This window comes from Ornithorhynchus anatinus, chromosome Y5 (genome assembly GCF_004115215.2).
Source record: "Ornithorhynchus anatinus isolate Pmale09 chromosome Y5, mOrnAna1.pri.v4, whole genome shotgun sequence".
Classification (NCBI taxonomy): domain Eukaryota; kingdom Metazoa; phylum Chordata; class Mammalia; order Monotremata; family Ornithorhynchidae; genus Ornithorhynchus; species Ornithorhynchus anatinus.
The window spans coordinates 1539963-1560222 of NC_053179.1; the positions used below are offsets into that span (position 1 = coordinate 1539963).

Consider the following 20260-nt stretch of genomic DNA (forward strand, 5'->3'; position numbering starts at 1 on the left):
CCTATTAATTTTGTTAATGAGGTTTACATCCCCTTGTTTCTACTTATCGTGATAATGTTGTCTTGTTTTTGTTTCACTCTGATTTGCTCTGCTGTCTCCCCCGATTATACTGTGAGCCCGTCATTGGGCAGGAATTGTCTCTATCTGTTGCCCAATTGTACATTCCAAGCACTGAGAACAGTGATGTGTGCAAAGTAAGCACTTAATAAATCACTACTGAATGAATGAATGAAATGAAGAGAAATCATCAATAGCAGAAGAGGAAATAAGACACTTTTTGTTTGGTAGTGTGTTTTCGTCACCATTCACTTGCCTCTCTATCCACTTTCCCCATTATAAGCTTTCTGTACCCACTCTCCCCACACTGCAATTTAATTTACCCTGCCTTATCTCTATTTGTAACCAAAATTAAAAGGATAGTTTCATTCGTTATGACATAAAGAGGAGAAATCCTAGAAAGAAAATGAAAGGATAAAAGAGAGTTTATGCACTTTTATTTAAGGCTTTTTTTTCAGAGAAACAACTAAATTATACAGAACCTGAATTCTACAATTATTTTTCACTAGGTTGTGAGGATGGATTATTTTCAGGATTAATGTACCCTTAAAAAAAGACCCATTATTTTGTGGTAGATCACTTCACTCTTATTCCACACAACAGTATAAGGACTAGTTTATAACAAGGAATGACAGATGACAAACAATGAGGAAATCATTATTCTGAAAACAATGAGAATAGGAGAAGATTAGTCCCATCCAGTGGGTCTACATGAGCCTACATATGGGTAGGGGGATATGAGGGTAAGGGGTCTAAGAGTGGTTATTACCAATTCACTTGTCCTTACCTTTCTTGCCCTTCACGTAAGTAACTCATTCCTTTTCACATATCATAGCCTAGACTGAACGGGCCATCACAAAATAACCATTAATAGATCATACAAGAGGAAAGAGCAACAAGGAAAAAATTTAAAACTACAAACATCTTTCAAAATTCCTTTCCCAGAGTCAGTGGAAAATGGTTAAATGGTTACCCAAACAAGCTGGTTGGCATGCTTCTTAATGATTAGAACAGGAGAAAATGTGGGAACAAATAATTCTAATAAGTAAGAATGTAATTGGAGGAAACACTTTCTTTAGAGTTTGGTAACCAGGGAGGGAACATAAGGAAGGATAAATGTAGAAAACATTCTCTCAAAAGAGAATTTAAGATCACAAATATAGCAGTATTAGAAAGAAGCTGACCAGCAGCTTAAGCCATCCTTTCCAAAGACAGATTTTGCCAGGCCTGCCCCTACACTAGACTAGTGTTCTTCTTTGGTTATCATTTCTCCTGGTGGCTGAGTTCCATCTCCTGAAGGTTCTGAATACTCATGCTGCTGCTTTGCTCTGGCCTCACTAAGCCCTGACTCACTGGTCGCTTCGTCACCTGGGAAATATACAAGAAAAACTGATTAGGATGAAAAATGCTTTGCTTGGTGGGAAAGAGGGGAGGGGAGGGGAGAAACATTAGAATTGGGGCTAAAACTCAGATATTAAATCTGTTTTCTTCCAACCCAGGCCTCTCTGACCTTCCTCCCATATTTTTTCCCCAAGAGTCAACATAAGCTTGAATCATCCAATCAAAGGGCAGAAAAATACCACAAGACTCTAGGAAAAGTGCAACTTTCAATCGGGGGATATTTAACCAGGTATATCAAAAGAATCCCTAGAAGCTTAACCAACACACCCTTTCTGCCTAATTCACTTGAATTATAAGTCAATTTGTACTCTTTTTTGAAGAAGTGTCCAGTACATCAGAATTATCCGACACATTCTCTTCTCATAACAAGCTTACAATCTTTCTACCCTGGATATTGTTTTCCCTCTTCAATTTTCTTCCTTGCTATCTTCTCCTTATGACTGAAATATGCTTAAAGCTAAACATCATTTTCAAAGTTTCCCTGTGTCCCAGTTTCTCCCTTCCCTAGAAGACCAAATTTGGAACATTAAGGCCTATGGAGGTTCTGAACATCAAGGAATTTCCAAGTCCTAGATACCAACCTAATCACTCTTTGCTAAAAATCACATTGCACAGGCTCTCCTCTTTTAGTTTACCAAAGTGAAAGTAGTCAGGGCTATAGCTATCACGTTGGAAAACTGGCTGACCCCTCAAAAGCAATACTTACCATTACCACAGATGATTCCCACCCATTTAGAAAATTAATAATGCTTATAACTGTAGTATTTCTGAAGTGCTTACTGTGTGCCAGGCAATGCACTAAGTGCTGGGGTGGATACAAGCAAATTGGATTGGATATAGTCCATGTCCCACATGGGGCTCACAGCCTTAATTCCAATTTTACAGATAAGGTTACTGAGGCATAAAGAAGTAAAGTGATTTGCCCAAGTTCTCACAGCAGACAAATAGCAGATTAGAACCCAGGTCTTTCTGACTCCCAAGCCTATGCTCTGTCCATTAGGCTACTGCTTCTCCAATTCTTATAAAAGCCTGAAGTTGAGAATCTTGGAAAGAATATCTTCTTCCCAAAACATTGCTTCTGATTTTGAATGAGGTCTTTGTCAACTGGTGCTGCTTTGGAGCTTGGAAACTGACCAACCCTTAACACAATTTAAATCTGTCCTCTTAAAATATGTCCTGTTCAGAACAATGCTTGCATGTAAATTCATTCATTCAGTCGTATTTAGTGAGCGCTTACTAGATGCAGAGCACTGTACTAAATGCTCATAATATTAATAATGATATTTCTTAAATGCTTACTATGTGCCTAGAACTGTTCTAAGCACTAGGGGAGATACAAGGTTACCAGGTTGTCCCAGGAGGGGCTCACCAGTATTATTCCTCATTTTACAGATGAAGTAACTGAGGGATAGAGAAGTTAAGTGATTTTTCCTAAGTTACATAGCTGACAAGAGGCTGAGTCGGGATCAGAACCCACAAACTTCTGACACCCAAGATAGGACTCTTTCGACTAAACCATGCTGCTCAAGAAATTTCAGAATGAGAATCCACAGCTATCACTGAGGTCACATGTCTCACATGGGGTAACAGTCTAAGAGCAGGGAAACAAACATTTTTAATCTCCATTTTACCACTGAGAGAACTGAGGCGCAGAGAAGATAAGTGTCTTTCTCTAGGCCAAGTATCAGACAAGTGGCAGACACATGATATGCAACTGAAAATCACTAGAACAAAAGACGGAGTTGGAATTTTCCATTAGTTTGACAGATTTTGACACTGAGATTATCTAATTTCTGTGTTCTGCCTTTGGGACTTTTACAACCCACTGACAAAACTGACCCTAGAGATGATGTGATCTGGCCCTTTGAAAGTGGGAAATTAATTACAAATGCTGCTGGAAAGAGCAGTTAGAGACAAAGGAACAGAAAGGAGAAATAGGAAAGTACCAGACTTGTTCTGGATGTGGCAAGTGCAAAATCTGTCTGGGAGATGTCCTGCCACTTTGGGAGGTTTACCTGAAACTGTGAAGTCCTGAGTGTAAATGATATCACCTGCATTGTCATAGAGATTGTCATCCACTTCCTCATTGTTGTTGTGTAAAGCCCTCAGGTTAGGCACCACTGTCATGCTTCGCCATCTGTCTTTCGTATCTGGGCTGGGAGGAACAGGGACTAGAGCCTCGCCTTCGGGTTGTTTCTGTTGAAACCAGCTGCAAAAAGTCCAAGGAACAATTAATCCCAATCGATTGGAGAGTGGCCCAGTGAAAAGTGCATTGGCCTGATGGTCATAGAACACAGGTTCTAATCCTGGCTTAGCCATTAGTCTGCTGGGTGACCTTAAGCTAGTCACTCAACTTTTCTGTCCTTAGGTTTCCTCATCTGTAAAATGGAAATTAAATCCTACCTTCTCCTATTTAGACTGTGAGCCCCATGTGGGGTAGGGACGGTGTCCAACCTAACTGTCTTGTATCTACCTGGGCACTTAATACAATGCTTGGCACATAGTAAGGGCTTAATAAATACCATAATAATATAAATAAAATTAAGCATACTAGCTAAGATCCCTTTCAATTCCCAACTCTCCCATTTCCAATCCATCTCTCACGCCTTTTCCTCATCACAATTCCTAAATTGGGTGTCTCCCTGTCTTTAAAGTCTTCCCAATTTAATACTCAAATTCTCTAGAAATAAAAGTCCCAGTAACAATATCATCATTTATATGTACCTCAAAGAATCAAGTCAGGAGACTGTGCTTACAAAGATGAGAATACCAAATAGTTGGTATCATGGATTGATTCCTTCCTAGATCGCCCAGCTAACTTGCCACTTTACAAAGTCTCAAAGAAAACTGATTAGGGACCTCTGGTTGCTTGGTTAACTAGCTTCTCTCTCAATTTGTTCCTTTAGAAGGGATAAAAGAAACATTCAGTCAGTCAATCTTACCATCAATAAATCACATTTACTCAGTACTTACTATGTGCAGAGCACTGAATTAAAAACTACAACAGAGTTGGTAGACAAGTTCCCTCCTCACAGCAAGCTTTGTATTTGGGGGGAGGCCCTCAGAATGAAGCCACCATAATAAAATGGTAATTTGCACTATCAACTTGTGCTATACTTTACTGCTCTCCCTTCACTGGTCTCAGCCTAGAAGTACTGCTAGGAGACTGGGACAAGTGGTTTATGGGAACTCCTACATTTGCTTTTGGCTTTTCTGAAGACAAGAGCAACTAGAGATTCAAAGCCCAACATGCTAACTCTCCTCCTAAGCTCCATGGGTGTCTGGCTTCAGACCACTGCCTGCCAATGCCCCAGGCAAGGGCAAAGGTTTAGCTGATATATCAGCATTGACAGGCAGCAGATGAACAGTGGGGACAGGGATGCAGATACCATCACTGTCTACTGAATCAGTAAGGCCAACTGGATAAGAGCATGGGCTGGGAGTCAGAGGGATATGGGTTCCAATCCCAGCTCTACCGTTTGTCTGCTGTGTGACATTGGGCAAAAAAACTTCTTTGTGCCTCAGTTACCTCACTTATAAAATGGGGATTGAGACTGTGAGTCCCATGTGGAACAGGGACTGTGTCCAATTTCATGATCTTGTACCTAATCCAGCGGTTAGAACACAGCTTGACATAAAGTAAGTGCTTAACAAATAATATCATTATTATTATTATTATTACTGGTTTGTCACCTCAGCTGCCACCTCTTCCAGCCCATTTCACTTCCTGTTCCACTGCTGGGCTGGACTGGTAGCCACTGCTGGGCTGGACTGGAAGAGCCTTAAAAGTTGAGGGGCAATCAGAGCCACCTTATCATTAAGGTAAATAAGGAGGTTGCTTCAGACTCCCAGCTGCTAGTGGACCTATGTAGAGGAGATATGAATCCAGCAGCTTCTGTTTCAACTATTATTCTCACCCTGGTGGAGGTCACCTGGAAAAGACTCATGGCCAAAAACTTGCGAAAGAGCGAGGGCTCTATTCTAGCCAGTAATTTGAACTTCTCAAGTTATACTAGTTATATTATAGTATATATGCAATATATACTGTATTATACTATACTGTACTAATTTATACTAGTCAAGTCAATTTACACTCTTTTTCTTTTTCCCAGATCCAGAGCCTATGGTTGCTTCCTTTTCTATCTTTCTTCCCCACTCTCACCCTTATCCTCTTCCTCAGCCATAACAAGAGGAACTTAAATGGAGACGGGAGGGTTGGGGAAATTGCTCAGTTTTCTTGTTTTGAGGTTTTGCATTTGTCTTGAAATTTGGGGGCTGCTACTTTCTATATTGAGTATTCCAAGATTAGGCTAGGACAGGGTCTTGTTATGGGGAGGAAGAAAAAAAATTTTTACAATAAATTACCCAATTTACCCAGCTTGGTTGTCATTCTTCCAAATTATAGTTTCCATACCAGCTCCTGGATGACCCTAAATGACCTCTGTCACCTATTGAGCTTGTATGATAATCTGACCATATGGCAAATAGTAGCAGTAAAGTACATCTTTGGGACAACAGGAACAGGAATTGGTACATAAAAAAACTGTACAACATAAACAATGGGCAGGTAAACTGGGAAGAAGTAGTTCACCTAGGAATCTAGTAATAGCAGCTGGATCAGGCTAATTACAAGGAAGGATCAGAAAAAAGGGAGAGGGAAGGGATTTAAAAATATAGGAAACAGGTTTTTTATAATTTCTTTGCTTGTTTTCTTTTGAAGCTAAAGTTTTCTTGACCAGGGAGGTCACAAGAGTGGAACAGAAAAAGCTTCACAGAAAAAAAAATCAGTATTTGGACATTACAGACTCTTGCAAAAAGCAAGGTAGAAACTAGTTTAATAGTAAACTAGGATATTTGAGGTTAAACCTGGATGGTATTTCTAAGGTCTATTCTTTTTAATTTCTATTGCATTTTAAGTTTTGTTCTTCTTGCTAGAAGAGACTGGATTTTGTGACTTTTTTTATAATGTACATATATATTTATGTCTCTTAGCTATCTGCATTATTCTTCTATGCAAATTCACTGTTTTCAAAGGATTCATTCAATCATTCTATCATATTTATTGAACACTTACTATGTGCAAGGTACCGAACTTAGTGCTTGGAAAGTGCAATTCGGCAACCAATAGAGACAATCCCTAACTAACAATGGGCTCAGAGTCTATAAGGGGGAGACAGACAACAAAACAAAATAAGTAGTCAGGCATCAATAGCATCAAAATAAATAAATAGAATTATAAATATATACACATCATTAATAAAATAAATAGAATAATAAATATGTACATATATACACAAGTGCTGTGGGGTGAATTCCTTAACTCCCATTCTCTGCTGGACCCCCTCCAATCTGGCTTCTGTCCCCTCCACTCTACTGAGACTGCTCTCTCTAAGGTCACCCATGACCTCCTGCTTGCCAAATCCAATGGCTCCTAGTCCATTCTAATTCTGTTTGACCTCTCAGCTGCCTTTGACACTGTCGACCATCCCCTCCTCCTCCACACCTTATCTCACCTTGGCTTCACAGACTCCATCCTCTCCTGGTTCTCCTCTTATCTCTCTGGCCGGTCATTCTCAGTCTCCTTTGCAGGCTCCTCCTCCCCCTCCCATCCTCTAACTGTTGGAGTTCCTCAAGGGTCAGTTCTTGGCCCTCTTCTGTTCTCCATTTACACTCACTCCCTGGGTGAACTCATCCACTCTCACGGCTTCAACTACCATGTCTACGCAGATGACATGCAAATCTACATTTCTGCCCCTGTCCTCTCCCCCTCCCTTCAGGCTTGCATCTCCTCCTAATAATAATAATAATGTTGGTATTTGTTAAGCGCTTACTATGTGCAGAGCACTGTTCTAAGCGCTGGGGTAGACACAGGGGAATCAGGTTGTCCCACGTGGGGCTCACAGTCTTCATTCCCATTTTACAGATGAGGGAACTGAGGCACAGAGAAGTTAAGTGACTTGCCCACAGTCACACAGCTGACGAGTGGCAGAGCTGGGATTCGAACTCATGACCTCTGACTCCAAAGCCCAGGCTCTTTCCACCGAGCCATGCTGCTTCTCACGCTGCTGCTTCTCCTGCCTCCGGGACTTCTCCACCTGGATGTCTGCCCACCACCTAAAACTCAACATGACCAAAACTGAGCTCCTCATCTTCCCTCCCAAGCCCGGTCCTCTCCCAGACTTCCCTATCAGCGTGGATGGTACGACTATCCTTCCCGTCTCTCAGGCCCGCAATCTCGGTGTCATCCTTGACTCGTCTCTCTCGTTCACCTCACACATCCTATCCGTTACCAAGACCTGCCGGTTTCACCTATACAATATCGCCAAGATCCGCCCTTTCCTCTCCACCCAAATGGCTACCTTACTGCTACGGGCTCTCGTTATATCCCGGCTAGACTACTGTGTCAGCCTTCTCTCTGACTTCCCTTCCTCCTCTCTCGCCCCGCTCCAGTCTATTCTTCACTCCACTGCCCGGCTCATCTTCCTGCAGAAACGATCTGGGCATGTCACTTCCCTTCTTAAACAACTCCAGTGGTTGCCTATCAACCTCCGCTCCAAACAAAAACTCCTCACTCTAGGCTTCAAGGCTCTACATCACCTTGCCCCTTCCTACCTCTCCTCCCTTCTCTCTTTCTACCACCCACCCCGCACGCTCCGCTCCTCTGCCGCCCACCTCCTCACTGTCCCTCGGTCTCGCCTATCCCGCTGTCGACCCCTGGGCCACGTCCTCCCGCAGTCCTGGAATGCCCTCCCTCCTCACCTCCGACAATCTAATTCTCTTCCCCTCTTCAAAACCCTACTTAAAACTCACCTCCTCCAAGAGGCCTTCCCAGACTGAGCTCCTCTTCTCCCTCTACTCCCTCTACCACCCCCCCTTCACCTCTCCGCAGCTAAACCCTCTTTTCCCCCTTTCCCTCTGCTCCTCCACCTCTCCCTTCCCCTCCCCACAGCACTGTACTCGTCCGCTCAACTGTATATATTTCCATTACCCCATTTATTTTGTTAATGAATTGTACATCGCCTTGATTCTATTTAATTGCCATTGTTTTTACGAGATGTTCTTCCCCTTGACTCTATTTATTGCCATTGTTCTTGTCTGTCCATCTCCCCCGATTAGACTGTAAGCCCGTCAAATGGCAGGGACTGTCTCTATCTGTTGCCGACTCGTTCATCCCAAGCGCTTAGTACAGTGCTCTGCACATAGTAAGCGCTCAATAAATACTATTGAATGAATGAATGAACATCCTCCCGCAGTCCTGGAATGCCCTCCCTCCTCACCTCCGCCAAACTAATTCTCTTCCCCTCTTCAAATCCCTACTTAAAGCTCACCTCCTCCAAGAGTCCTTCCCAGACTGAGTTCCCCTTTTCCCTCTGCTCCCTCTACACTCCCTTCACCTCTCTGCAGCTAAGCCCTCTTCTCCCCCCTTTCCCTCTGCTCCTCCCCCTCTCCCGTTCCATCCCCTCACCACTGTACTCGTCCACTCAACTGTAATATCTTCATCACCCTATTTATTTTGTTTAAAGAGAGGTACATCACCCTGATTCTATTTATTTACTATTGTTTTAATGAATGTTCTTCCCCTTGACTCTATTTATTGCCATTGTTCTTGTCTGTCTCTCAGACTATAAGCCCATCAAAGGGCAGGGACTGTCTCTATCTGTTGCCAATTTGTACATTCCAAGCGCTTAGTTCAGTGCTCTGCACATAGTAAGCGCTCAATAAATACTATTGAATGAATGAATGGACCAGAGGGAGGTATTCCTTGATGCTGCATTAGGGAGAGGGCTGAGGCAATTGGTTGTCTTCTTCAGTAGTGCAGGGCAACCTCCTATGGATCAAGGGGACACATGGGCTGCTTCGTCTTCCTTACCTTTGCCAAAATATCTCCAGCTTTTCCGCTCCAAAGTTCCCCAGGCAAAAAGCTTTGTGGGCTCTTCCTCTTCCTCCCAGCTCCTATCTACTGGGGTCCCTCAAGGTTCAGTTTTAGGTCCCCTTCTATTCTTCATCTACATCCACTCTCTTGGAGAATTCATTCACGCCCATGGCTTGGATTTGGATTTGGATGATACCCAAATCTTCATCTCCAGCCTTGATCTCTCTCCCTCTCTATCCATTCTGACATCTCCTCCTATCTTCAAGACATCTCTTCTTGGATGTCCTCCTGTCACCTTAAACTTAATGTGTCCAAAACAGAGCTCCTTATCTTCCCACACAAACCATGTCCTCCCTATGACTTTCACATTACTGTAGATAGCACCACCATCCTTCCTGTCTCACAATCCAATAACCTTGGCGTTATACTTGATTCGTCTCTTTCCTTCAACCTATATATTCAAACCATCACCAAGTCATATTGGGTCCCATCTCCACAACATTGCTAAAATCTGCCTTTTCCTCTCTATCCAAACTGCTACCTTATTAATATAATCACTCATCCTATCCCGTCAAAGTTTCCTTGCTGATCTCCCGACTTCCTGTCTCCCCACTCCAGTTTACACTTCACTCTGCTGCCTGGATCATTTTTCAACAAACACATGTAGGTCATGTCACTATGCTCCCAAAAAACTCGAGTAGTTGTCCAACCCACCCCCCCCATTAAGCAAAGACTCTTTAATATTGGCTTTAAAATACTCCATCACCTTGCCCCCTCCTACCTCATCTTGCTTCTCTCCTCCTACGATCCAGTCTGCATGCTTTGCTAGTGCTAACCTTCTCACTGTGGCTTGATCTCTCCTGTTTCACCGTGACCCTTCACCCACTTCCTACCTCTGACCTACAATGCCCCCCCCTCCTCAAATCCAACAATTACTCTCCCCACTTCATAGCCTTTTCAAAGGCATATCTTTTCCATGAGACCTTTCCAGGCTAAGCTCCACTTTTCCTCAGCTCCCACTCATTTCTGCGTCACCCTTACTTACTCCCTTTACTCTTTCCCCGTCCCAGCCCCACAGCACTTATGAACACATATATGATTTTACCTGTATTTACTGATATAGATATTTACTGATATTTACTGTTGTCTTCCCCACTCCAGACTGTGAGCTAGTTGTAGGCAGGGAATGAGACTGTTTATTACTGCACTGTACTTTCCCAAGTGCTTAGTAAAGTGCTCTGCACACAGTAAGTGCTAATTATTTGTACATATTTATTACTCTTTATTTTATTAATGATGTGTATAATCTATAATTTTATTTATCCATTTTGATGGCATTGATGCCTTTCTACTTGTTTTGTTTTGTTTTCTGCCTCCCTCCTTCTAGACTGTGAGCTTGTTGTTGGAAAGGAATTGTTTCTATCTGTTGCTGGATTGTACTTTCCAAGCACTTAATACAGCGCACTTAGTACAGTGTTCTGCACATAGTAAGTGCTCAATAAATACGATTGAATGAATGAATGCTCTGCACACAGTAAGCACTCAATAAATACGACTGACTGAATGAATGAATATGAATTAATGAGTGAAATAGCTGTTATTAGCTGCAACTTAATAATGTAAGTTATTAATAGGGACTAGGGTGTCTTCTGCACACTCCAGGCACATAACTGCTATTTTCTTCACAGCCACAAAGATAAACATTTTTCAGATCAAATGAAACTCTCTCACTTTGAAGCTTGAGTTGAGAGAAGTACAGAATACTAGAAACCAACTAACTCATATGAAGATGAGAACAAGAAAGTGAAAGGAATAAAAAGGTGAAAGCAGAAGCTACAAACCACCAAGTTCTTGGTTATAAGGAAGAACAATGGTTTCTAGTGTCACAGTAGTCTATTCCACATGGAACCAACCAATCCATCAGTCAGTCACTCAGTAGTATTTGTTGAGTGCCTATTGTGTGTAAACATTACTATAAAGCTTGGAAGAAAAGCTCAACAGAATTAGTAGACATGATTTTTTTCCTCATGGAGTTTAAAACATTAAAGGAACCCACAGATACTAAAATAAGTTACAGAGAGGAGCAACTAACAGAGGATAAAGATATATTCATTTGGGCTATGGGGGAATGTAAGTACAGATGTATCTAACTGGCACAAAAATCAACAAGTGGTATTTGGAGGGAAATTAACTGGGGAAGGCTTCCTGGAGGAATTGAAATATCCCAAGAGCTTTGTGGATGGGGAATGCACTGGCTTACTGGATATGAAGAAGAAAGGAGTTTGGGAAAGGGAAAAGGGTTGCAAGAGCTGTAGAGATGACAACGAGGCATAGTGAATAGGCTGCCTTGAAAGAAATAAAGCATGCTAGTTGGGAGAAGAGAGTAGATAAACCCTAAGCCAATTTTCTAGAGTTTTTGTTTGATACAGTGATGAATAGGAAAACATTGGATGTTTTTGAGGAGTGGGGAGTTGTTTCCAAAATGATGTTTTAGAAAAGAGATCTGGGCAGCAGAGACAGGTGTGGCCTGGAGTGGGAAGAAACTAGCATCAGGAAAAAGGAGGTTGCTTCAGTAGACAAATTGGAATATAAAATGTTTTTAACTTATTGATAGTTTGGAGGAAGTAAAAGGGGGGTGGGTTCTAGAAAGGATATGAAGGAAAAAACAGCAGGATTTAGCAAGAGACTGAATATATAGATTGAAAGATATAGGCTGCAGGTTTGAGAGATGGAGAGGATAGTGTTGTCATAGTCATGGGAAAGTCACAGAAGATGATTTAGAACAGAAGATGAGTTCACTTTTGGGCATGTTAAGTTTAGTGGTTGGCAGGGGTTGTACAGATATCCTGGAGATAGGAAGAAATGGTTTCCCAAAGGATAAGGTTGGGACTAGTGAGGTATTTTGGGTGTGAGAGGTTATAGTTGAAGTTATGGCAACAGATGAGCTTTCCCAAAAAGTGGATTGAAATGAGAAGGGGGCCCAGAATGGAACAGCTAAAGAGAAAAGAGTGACCAAGGGAGAGCTAGGGAAGGAGTGTGAGAAGGAATGGCCACTGGAAAGTGTTATAACAGAAGAACCAATAGTGTTTCCAAGAAACAGGAGGAGGCCCAGAGTGTCAAAAGATTCCAAGTAGTCAAGAAGAATTTAGACGTTATAATCCATTAGATTTGGAAAGAAGGTCATCAGGGACGTAGGAGAAAATGTTCTCAATGGAGTCAATCAATCAATTAATCAATCATATTTACTGAGCCCTTGCTGTAGAACACTGTACTAAGCACTTGTGAAAGTGCAATAAACAGAGATGGTATACCTGTTGCCTGCCCACAGGTGAGCTTATAGGCTACAGGGGGGATCACTATTAATGTAAGTAACTAAATTACAGACATGGACATAAGTACCATAGGGCTGAGGAAGGCATGAAAAAACGGTGCAAATCCAAATACAAAGGTGATGCAGATGGGTATGGGAAAAAAGGAAATGATCAAAGACTAAAGGAAGTGGAAACTAGGGTTTTTTAAAACCTTTTTGGTGAGTCTGGCCCAACGTGGTAGGAGGGAGATGGGGCAGTACTTGATGATACAGTAAAGTTTAGAAAAGGAGATTGAAAAGTACTGGAGGTACATCTGAGCTACAGACTGAAACTACAGCTCTTTCCTTCTAATATCAATGCCTGATCGCCTCTGCATCTATGGGACTACTCATTGTGACTACTCCTCAATATTGGCTTCAGAGCTCTCCATGACCTTGCCTCTTCTTACCTCACCTCCCTTCTCTCCTTCTGTATCCCAGCCCAAACACTCTGCTCCCCTGGTGCTAACCTTCTCACTGTGCATCGTTCTCGCCTATCTGTTAACCCCTGACCCACATCCTATCTCTGGCCTTTCACACCTTCAAAGCCCTACTGAAGGCTCTCCTCCTCCAAGAGGCCTTCCCAAACTAAGCTTCCCTTCTGCTCAGCTCTCGTTCCCCTCCGCATCACCACAACTTACTCCCTTGGCTCTACCCGCCCCAGAGTACTTGTGCATATATGTACATAGCTATAATTCTATTTATTTATATTGATGCCTGCCTACTTGTTTTGATATCTGTCTCCCCTCTTTCTAGACTGTAAGCCTAGGGATGGTAGGGACTGTCTCTCTTTATTGTTGTATTGTACTTTCCAAGTGCTTAATACAGTGCTCTGCACACAGTAAGTGCTCAGGAAATACAATTGAGTGAATGAATGAATGAATAAGTGAATGGTGCTGCGTTCAGAACCCTTGAGGAGTCTATGCCATGCCTTTTCAGCTTCTTGGAATGTTCTTCCTTAGCCGAGCATTGCCACTATTCAATAATAATAACAACGATAATAAAAATAGTGGTATTTGTTAAGCACTTACTATTGCCTGGGACTTTTCTAAGTCCTGGGATAGTACGAGGTGATTGGATGGGACACAATTACTGTCCCACAAAGGGCTCACAATCTTAAAATGCCATTTTCCAGTTGAGCTAACTGAGGCAAAGAGATGTGAAGTGACTTCTCCAAGGTCACACACCAGACAAGTGGTGGAGCTGGGAATAGAACCCAGGTCCTTCTGACTCCCAGACCCCTGCTCTACCCACTAAGCCATGCTTCTTCTTAACTGTGGTCACCCACTAAGTGGCAGTAGCTTAGCTGATATATCTCAGAGCTTCTGTCACCTGGTGAATGGTGGGGGTAGTGGACAGAAGATGTTAGGCAAAACTAGAGAGACAACCTGACCCTTGGTGATTAACTGCACAACAGCAGACTCTGGCCTGGACTCCTAGAGTGGTGGGACAAGTTAGAGATGGTGCAGGAGGAAGGAACAATACTGTACGTTTAGTAACTTCATTTGTTGAATGTCTGCTATGTGTAGAAACCTATCCTACCCAGAATGAAGAGTATAATAAAAGCAAAAGACAGTTGTTTTCTAGTAGACTGTTTTCTTCGCTTCTCCAGGCCTTGGTTTCTCAACTTTGGGATGGGGATTGGGACCGTAGGCCCCATGTGGGACAGTGACTGCGTCTGATGCGATACGCTTGCCACCCGCCTGCTATTGCTCCTCGACTCTGCCAACCTCCTGCTCCACCACACCTCGCCCTCGATCTCGTCATCTCCTACCGCTGCACTATCTCCTCTTTCACCAACTCTGAAATCCCTCTCTCAGACCATAACCTTCTCACCTGCCTCCTCTCTCACACTCTCTCCCCCTGAAAACCTGTACTACTCCCCACAGAGACCTCTGCTCTCTTGATCCCATCCATCTCGCCAAAAGCATCTCTCCCCACCTTGCCCCCCGTCCTCTCTTCCCACTCTGATGACTAGGTTACCGCTCTCAACTCCACCCTCTCTACTCATCTCAACTCACTAGCCTCCCTTTCCTTCCGTCACTCTCGCTCCACTAACCCACAGCCTTGGGTCACTGCCTCTGTCTGCCTCCTACACTCTTATGCTGGAGCTGCTGAGCACTGCTGGTGAAGGTCCAAGCACCAAGCCAACTGTATCCATTTCAATTTATCCTTTCCTGCCTTAACTCTGCCCTCTCCTCCAGCAGGCAAAACTACTTTTCTTCCCTCATTGACACCCATGCCTGTCACCCCCACCAATTGTTTCGGACCTTTAATTCTCTCCTCAGGCCCCCTGTTCCTCCCCCCACCCCATCCCTCACCCCCAACGATCTGGCCACCTATCACAAAAATTAACACAATCAGTCTGAGCTCCCCAAAGTCACCCCTCCTCCTTCTCACCCCACCCTGGCTCCCAACCCTTTCCCCTACTTTCCCATCCTTCCCTGCAGTATCCTCAGAGGAGATCTCCTCCCTCCTTGCAAGTGCCACCCCCTCCACCTGTGCTTCAGACCCCATTCCCGCTCACCTTATAAAAACTATCGCCCCTTCTCTCCTCCCCTCCTTAACTTCTATCTTAAACCGCTCACTCTCCAATGGCTTCTTCCCCTATGCCTTCAAACATTCCCATGTCTCCCCCATCTTAAAGAAACTCTCTCTCGACCCCACTTCCCATTCCAGTTATCACCCTATCTCCCTTCTACCCTTTCTTTCCAAACTCCTAGAACGAGTCGTCTACACTCACTGCCTTGAATTCCTCAATCCAACTCTCTCCTGGACCCCCTCCAGTCTGACTTCCATTCCCTCCACTCTACCGAGACTGCTCTCTCTAAGGTCACCCATGACTTCCTTCTTGCCAAATCCAATGGCTCCTACTCTATCCTAATCCTCCTCGACCTCTTAGCTGCCTTTGACACTGTTGACCTTCCCCTTCTCCTCCACACCGTATCTCACCTTGGCTTTACGGACTCCATCCTCTCCTAGTTCTCCTCTTATCTTTCTGGCCATTCATTCTCAGTCTCCTTTTTGGACTCCTCCTCCCCCTCCCATCCACTAACTGTGGGGGTTCCTCAAGGGTCAGTTCTTGGCCATCTTCTCTTCTCCATCTATGGTGAACTCATTTGCTCCCACGGCTTCAACTATCATCTCTCTGCAGCCAAATCTACAACTCCTCCCCTGTTCTCTCCTCCTCCCTTCAGGTTCGTATCTCCTTCTGCTGCCAGGACGTCTTCATCCGGATGTTTGCCGGCCACCTAAAACTCAACATGTCCAAAACTGAGCTCCTCATCTTCCCTCCCAAGCCCTGTCCTCTTCCTGACTTCCCTATCACTGTGCATGGTACAACCATCCTTCTCATCTTTCAAGCCTGCAACCTTGGTGTCATCCTTGACTCGGCTCTCTCCTTCACCCCACACATCCAATCCATCACCAAGACCTGCTGGTCTCACCTTATTATATCACCAGGATACGCCCTTTTCTCTCCACTCAAACGGCTATCTTACTGGTACAGGCTCTCATAATATCCCGGCTGGATTATTGTGTCAGCCTTCTCTCTGATCTCCCTTCCTCCTGTCTCTCCCCGCTCCAGTCTATTCTTCATTCTGCTGCCCGGCTCCTCTTCCTGCAGAAACTCTCTGGGCATGTCACTCCCCTTCCTAAAAACCTCCAGTAGTTGCCTATCAACCTCCACACAAGACAAAAAATTCTCACTCTAGGCTTCAAGGCTCTCCATCATCTTGCCCCTTCCTACCTCTCCTCCCTTCTCTCTTTCTACTGCTCACCCCGTGGCCTCCGCTCCTCTGCCGCCCAACTCCTCACCGTCCCCCGTTCTCACCTATCCCGCTGTCGACCCCTGGCCCACATCCTCCCACTGTCCTGGAATGCCCTCCCTCCTCACCTCTGCCAAATTCTCTTCCCCTCTTCAAAGCCCTACTCAGAGCTCACCTCCTCGAAAAGGCCTTCCCAAACTGAGCCTCCCCTTTTCCCTCTACTCCCTCTCTGCCCCCTTCACCTCCCCGCAGCTAAACCCCATTCCCCCCCCGGCTTTCCCTCTGCTCCTCCCCCCTCCCTTCCCCTCCCATTAGCACTATGCTTGTCCACTCATTTGTATATATTTTTATTACCCTATTTATTTTGTTAATGAGATATACGTCCCCCTGATTCTATTTATTGCTATTGTTTTTGTCTGTCTGTCTCCCCCGATTAGACTGTAGGCCCATCAATGGGCAGGGATTGTCTCTATCTGTTGCCGAATTGTACATTCCAAGTGCTTAGTATAGTAAATGCTCTGCACATAGTAAGTGCTCAATAAATACTATTGAATGAATGAATGAATGAATCCACCCTTGTGCTTCTCTGATCAGGATTGTATCTGGAGAGTTTCCAGTACTTTACCAGTGTCGGCTATGGGAAGGAGAATCAAGTAGAGGCATATCCATTCCATTCTGAGGTTGGGGAACAGTTAGTGAGTGGAAGGCAATCTGCTGCAAGTCTATGGATCAGAAACAACTTGATAGCATGAGAAGTTGTCTCCTCTTCCCTCCTGCAACTCCTCTTCTTTATTCTTTCTTTTATTTCCTCTCCACCACTTTTCTCATCTTTTTCTCCCTTGTCCCTTCAAATCATGTTACTACTTGCCTCCACTCTAAAAGTAAAAAGTTGTTTCCCTAGTCCAGAGGGGCAAGAAAAGAAAGTCAAGACTCATAGAATGAAGTGCAGAAGTGCAGTGAAGTGCAAAAATTCACCGGGACAGACACTCCTCATGTCTTCCAATACTTAATGCACACCAACAGCACCCCAAGTTCCTACAGAAATAAGTGTTAGGGTGATAGATAGGTGATGGCTGCAGAGAAGCAGCATGGCTCACTGGAAAGAGCCTGGGCTTGGGAGTCAGAGGTCATGGGTTCAAATTCCGGCTCTGCCACTTGTCAGCTAAGTGACTGTGGGCAAGTCACTTCACTTCTCTGTACCTCAGTTACCTCGTCTGTAAAATGGGGATTAACTGTGAGCCCCACCTGGGACAACCTGATTAACCTGTATCTACCTCAGCACTTTGAACAGTGCACTGCACATAGTAAGCGCTTAACAAATACGAACATTATTATTCAATAGTATTTAAGAGCGCTTACTATGTGCAGAGCACTGTACTAAGCGCTTGGGATGAACAAGTCGGCAACAGATAGAGACAGTCCCTGCCGTTTGACGGGCTTACAGTCTTACAACCTGGACAGGATTTCTGGATAGGAGGAGAAGCAGCATGGCCTTATGGATAGAGTACAAGTCTGGGAGTAAGAAGGACCAGGGTTCTAATCCCAGCTCTGTCACTTATATGCTGTGTGACCTTGGGCAAGTCGCTTAATTTCTCTGGGCCTCAGTTACCTCAGTTACCTGGAGAAGCAGTGTGGCGTAGTGGAAAGAACACGGGCTTTGGAGTCAGGGCTCATGAGTTCGAATCCCAGCTCTGCCACTTGTCAGCTGTGTGACTGTGGGCAAGTCATTTAACTTCTCTGTGCCTCAGTTCCCTCGTCTGTAAAATGGGGATTAAGACTGTGAGCCCCACGTGGGACAACCTGATTCCCCTGTGTTTACCCCAGCGCTTAGAACAATGCTCTGCACTTAATAAGCGCTTAACAAATACCAACATTATTATTACCTCATCTGTAAAATGAGGATTAATATTGTGAGCCCCACATGGGACAGGAACTATGCCTCACCCAATCTGCTTTTATTCACCCCATAGTTAAGTACAGTGCCTCGGATATAGTAAGCACTTAACATATACCTCAATTATTATTATTGTTTGAGACCAGAAAACAGGAAAGCACAAGAATGAAAGGATGAGGTCAGAAATAAAGAAAAAGTAGTTGCTAGACTGTCAAACTACTTACAGCTTAACCTTTTAGTTTAGCTTTTGTCTCCTCCTGGTTCTCCAGCTATTTCTCTGGGCACTCATTCTCAGTCTCTTTTCCATGTTCCTCTTCTGCCTCCCACTCCCTAATGGTGGGAGTCCCTAAAGGTTCAGTTTTGGGTCCTCTATCTACACCCACTCCTTTGGAAAATTCATTTGCTCCCAAGACTTCAAATACCACCACTAGAAAAATGATTCCACTGACATCTCACACTTGACATCTCCAAACTTCTTAAACTTCCCAACCAAACCTTGACCTCCCCTTGATTTTTCCATCACTTAAGATAGCAGCACCAACCTTCCTGTTTCATAAGCCAGTACACTTAGTGTTATTGTTATTGAAGGCTTATTGAAGGTACACATCCTCCAAGAGGCCTTCCATGACTAAATGTTCCTTTTCTCTTCTCCCACTCTCTCTGTGTCACGCTGGTTAACTCTTTTTGCTCATCCCCCATCTTATCCCTACAGTACTTATGTACATACCTGTAATTTATTGATTTATAATAGTGTCTGTCTCCCCCTCAAGAATGTAAGCTCACTGTGGGCAGGAAATCTGTTTATTGTTATACTGCCGTCTCCCAATTGCTTAGAACAGTGCTCTGCACACAGTAAGCACTCATTAAATGCAAATGAATGAAAGTATGAATCCTTGACTCATCTCTTTCATTAATTCATTCATTCAATTGTATTTAGTGAGCATTTACTGTATGCAGAGCACTGTGCTAAGTGCTTGAGAGAGTACAATATAAACAATTAGCAGACAGATAGCCTGCCCAAAATGACCTTAACAACTAGAGGGGGAGCTAGGCATTAATATACATGAATAAATTACAGATATATACATAAGTATTGGGGGGGGTTGGGGGAGCAGGTGAATAAAGGAAGCAAGTCAGAGTGACACAGAAGGGAGTGGGAGAAGAGGAAAGGGGGGCTTGATTGGGAAAGACCTCTTGGAGGACATGTGCCCTCAGTAAGACACTAAAGGAAGGGAGAGTAATTGTTGGAATTGAGGAGGGAGAATGTTCCAGTCCAAAGGCAAAACTTGGTCGAGGGGTTGGTGGCTAGATAGAAAGATCAAGGTATAGAGAGAAAGTTAGCATCAAAGAAGCTAAGTGTGCAGGCTCGGTTATAGTAGAAGAAAAGTCAAGTGAGGTAGGAGGGGACAAGGTGATGGAGGGCTTTAAAGTCAATGGTGAGAGATTTCACTTGATGCAGAGGTGGATGGGCAATTACAAGAGGTTCTTGAGGAGTTGGGAAACATGTCCTGAATGATTTTGTAGAAAAATGATGAGAGCGACAGGAGGCAAAAAGGTCAACAATGAGACTGATATAGTAATCTAGATGGGACAGGATGAACAGTTTGGATGGAGAGGAAAGGGCAGACTGTAGTGAGGTTGTGAAGATGGGACCAACAGCATTCAGTGTTAGAATGAATATGTGGGATGAATGAGAGAGAGGAATTAAGGGTAACGCCAAGGTTATGGGCTTGTGGGATAGGAAGGATAATGGTGCTGTCTATAGTTTTGGGAAAGTCAAGGGGAGGATAGGGTTTGGGAGGAAAGATAAGGAGCTCTATTTGAGACATGTTAGGTTTGAGGTGAAAAGAGGACATTCAAGTAGAGATGTACTGAAGGCTGGAGAAGATTAGAGAACAGAGAGATAGACAGAGTTAAGG

At 43.8% G+C, this 20260-nt stretch overlaps 1 protein-coding gene across 4 annotated transcripts in view; it reads right to left on the reverse strand.

The window, feature by feature from the left end:
- Window positions 1–472: 472 nt before the first annotated feature.
- The window catches only part of LOC114808770 (serine/threonine-protein kinase STK11), a 66712-nt gene continuing 46924 nt past the window's right edge, over window positions 473–20260 (reverse strand). For 2 of the 4 annotated variants that reach the window (XM_029056646.2, XM_029056645.2), the window contains 2 exons: window positions 3474–3667; window positions 473–1425 (listed from right to left, as the gene is read on the reverse strand). In XM_029056646.2, coding sequence (XP_028912479.1) covers window positions 1301–1425; window positions 3474–3667 — 319 coding nt within the window. In that variant the 3' untranslated portion in view covers window positions 473–1300. The remainder of the gene's footprint in view (window positions 1426–3473; window positions 3668–20260) is intronic. The other 2 variants (XM_039910985.1, XM_039910986.1) reach the window with 2 other exon arrangements.